Raw genomic sequence first — 4,017 nt, forward strand, 5'->3', positions numbered from 1 at the left:
GGGGGGGACACAAAATCTCAAATGTCATCAAAATATTCCACATTAAGAAAGACAAAGAGATTAAAAATAAACACCACCATATATATATATATATATATATATATATATATATATATATATAAACGTGCACGTGATGATTTAAATATTTATTTATATGATGTAACAATAAAATTTAATTAATGAGAAATTTTTTATAATAATACAACAATCATCTAAATGCCGAAAAATATTATTACATATCATAATACATGAATTTAAAAGAAAAGGACATTATCAAAACTTACACAAAAGATCAATTTTGTGATGTTAGTTAATTATGTATTATAGTTTAAAAGTATTTAATGTGATGATATCTTAACGAACACTTCTTTGTGGACAATACTGTTTTGTGTATGTTTCCTCGTAATGCTTTGGTTACTCTGCCTTAACCAAAACTCTTGTTGTCGATCTTGATATCCCTCTTGAAAGTGCAACATACAATTGTTCGTGCAAGAAAACATATTGGGGTAAATATACTCCAATATTTAGGATGTTTTTTATTATATTTGCAAAACATAAACATGCTAAAAATTATTTTCACATAAATTTAAAAGGATATTCCTTAGTTTCGGAAGACGAAAGTTGAATTCAGGGATAAGAATACTTAGAAGAACATTGACTAGTATCATAATCTTTGCATGTATGACGTTATTGTCAAAATTTCTGTGTACCATCTGCGTGCTATTACATAAGCTATTCGGTGTATCTAAGTTTTTAGTAGCATGATGGACATATTTTTTTCAAAATTAACCTATATACAATGGAAGATCAATTTTAACATAGTCTATATATATATATANTATATATATATATATATATATATATATATATATATATATATATATACACTAACATACGTGTACACTAACATACGTAAGAAATAATAAACTTGACAACAAACATGTATTGTAGAAGGTCATTTGGTATTAAAATATTTAATTATTCTTCTTGGTAGTAATTATCGGTATCATTTTCTGCTGAGTCAAAAAGTGAAAAATATTTTATTTTTATTATTTTGCAATCAACCTTTTATTTAGTTGATCAACATATTCATTTTTGCTAGCGAAGATATCTTTTTTAATTCTATCATGTGTTTTGCACAAATTGCGTTTAATCTAATGATAGAAATATTTCTCTTATTAAATGCACTACTATACCATTGGGATTGATAACCAAGTGTTCAGAAAAAACTAACTCATCTTTTATTTGATGCTCTTCTTAGTTTTCGATACGAAGCAAGAAGACACTGAATACTGGATTTGTTCTTACTTTATATTTCTTGTCAATTGAATCTTTTTCATTTGAGGGCAGAAGTATAACTTTGGCAAACTAGCTTTTACAGTCTCTGCTTTTGTTGATTTTGGAACTACTGGTAGTACTTGACAGAAATCACCTCCCAAATCATTAATTTCCACCTAATGGTTCATTAATAAGAACTCCGGGCAATTATTTCGATCGTTTGACACTTTGTCATAAGTACTTCATCCTATATTATCAATTTTGCTTTCCTTATAATTTTAGCACCATTGCTCGCTTTGATATTTGTGATGGTTATTTAAGTTTTTTGAAGAGGTATATCAAATCTAAAGTGGGTGGCCTCATAATAAAATCGTTGTTGGCACACCACTTGCTATTATTGCCAACAGTGTCATGCCTCTTGATATGATATTTGCAAGTAATGCATGGTATAGAAATATTATTTCGGTTCCGCCGGAGGCATCTACAAAGAATAATTCCGTTATACCAGAGCCGACTCTTTAAAATATAGTTTTGAAAGCTTGTTCTTGATTAAGATTTAGCTTTTATTGTGCTTCCTCAGACACTTGTATAACATTTTGATTCTTAATAATATACTGACCTTTTTACTTTGTGTTGTAACGCTCTTTTTATGGAATGAATTTATGTATCTTAAGATTTTTTTTAACTTGAATAAGAAATTTACTCATATGATGAATTTAAAAAATAATTGAATTGGATTCTATACCATGCATTACTTGCAAATATCATATCAAGAGGCATTACTTGCAAAAAGAATAAATTATTTTTTATGTTAAAACAAAATAATTTATTCTATGTTGATTCAGATCTTAATATTAGTTTATCTCTTGTTTTGAATATTTAATCTTAATTATAATTTTATCCACTATAAGTTTTATTTTTAAAGAGTAAAAGATTGATATGACATTTTACATTTAGATCTTTATGTTTGTAGAATCATTAGTGGTATTGACTCCTACCAACCTTTTTTTTTCTCTTTCTCACACATTTATATTCTTAAATATGTTCTTAGTTGTTGTTAATAATTGGGCATTTTTCAATATACATGAAAAATTGATAAAAAAATATATTATTTGAGTAGAAAAATAGTTCAAATATAATATTAAAATATATTATCGTAGGGGTATTTTTTTATCAATTTCAATTTTTAACTCTTTATGCAGTCCATTTAATATTATTTTTACTTTTTTTGGTATTGGACATTATGGAGTGATAATGTATTGCCTATACAGATGATTCTTATGAAATTGATTTTATTAAATCTTCCTACATATTTTTAATAAGAATTTAATATACAAAATTTTATTAATTTCAAAATCTTAAATATTAAAATTAGCAAAGAAGGTATTGTAGTCCAAAAGATAGGTTGTTGCAGTTATGTCCTTTCCCTATGAGTTCTTCCGCTTACTATTTCAGGGCTATTTCTGTATATTAATATTGTATTTATGCTTTTATAATAATATAGGCTCTCCTTTTTCTAAATGAATTTGGATAATATATACATTCTCAAATTAAATTAGTAATAGGACATTATATTACGTTTTCAGATTAAATTAATTATAGAAATTTTTAAGAAGTATATCCTAAAAGTAATAGGATTACATGACTAAAGATATTTTCTTGTTCAATTTTATATGAATTAGACAGTTCGAAAGTAATTATACTAATAAGATTCCTAAAGGTAATCAAGTAGGATTCCTAACGTGTAGTATTATGTACTAAAACTAATAGGATTATAAGGCTAATATCTAGAATACCGATTATGTCCTTTTATTATGAGTTATTATATTTAATAGTATAAGGTTATTTTATAAACCAACATTGTATTCATGCTTTTATAATATATATATGCTTAAATTTCAATGCAAAACAATTATAAATTCTTAGAGCTTTTAAAATAAAATTTACATATTTAAAAACTACATAAAAAGTGACATGCAGTACTTAGTAATTAAAAATATTTAAAATGTAGTTGCAAAAATTGCGTGACCAAATGTCATGAGTTCAAGCAACATAAACAACCTCTTGCAAAAGTGTAAAGTGAGACTGGGCACATAAGACTTAATGGACTTCGACGCTTCCCCGGATTCCGCACATTGCAGTGCTTAGTACATCAAGTGCCTCTTTTTTATTTTAAAAATATTGTGATCAGAGAAGAATCTTTTTATTTTTTAAAACAGTAATAGTGACATATATTATAGAATATAAGGAATATGATATATTTACCAGAGTGTAAAAGTTGCGAAGATCATCCCCTCCAATATGAACCCTAGGTTGCGTAACAATTTGAGAAGGTTTCAAGCCACATGCATTGTTGACTTCCCTATCATTGTAAACCACTCTAAGGTCAACAGACCTTGTGAATGGATCTAATACATCACCTATCACACCGCCAACTATCAAAGGATCTATTCTTGGCATGATGATTGAAGATGTAATATATTATCACTATACACTAAAATACTTTACTTTTCTCTTTCAAAGTTATTGCAATTCGTGATCAGAGGGAGGAGCTAGCTATGGCTATTTATATGAGCAGTATTGTTGATATTGTGTGGTGCCTATATGCTTAATTGGTTTTTCACTATGCCAAGAATCCTACCTTTTCATGGTATTCTCTTACTAGAAAACCCTATTCTCAGTTGATGCCGTTCTTTGTAAGATAATGAACTGAGGAGAATATGCATCTCAAGTCCAGGT

At 27.3% G+C, this 4,017-nt stretch overlaps 1 protein-coding gene across 1 annotated transcript in view; it reads right to left on the minus strand.

Annotated features, from left to right (window-relative positions):
* The window catches only part of LOC109223061 (protein FLOWERING LOCUS T-like), a 5,462-nt gene extending 1,663 nt beyond the window's left edge, over positions 1 to 3,799 (minus strand). Inside the window, exon 1 of the mRNA XM_019387321.1 lies at positions 3,544 to 3,799. Coding sequence (XP_019242866.1) covers positions 3,544 to 3,738 — 195 coding nt within the window. The 5' untranslated portion in view covers positions 3,739 to 3,799. The remainder of the gene's footprint in view (positions 1 to 3,543) is intronic.

Source organism: Nicotiana attenuata, chromosome 2 (assembly GCF_001879085.1).
Source record: "Nicotiana attenuata strain UT chromosome 2, NIATTr2, whole genome shotgun sequence".
Taxonomy (NCBI): Eukaryota; Viridiplantae; Streptophyta; class Magnoliopsida; order Solanales; family Solanaceae; genus Nicotiana; species Nicotiana attenuata.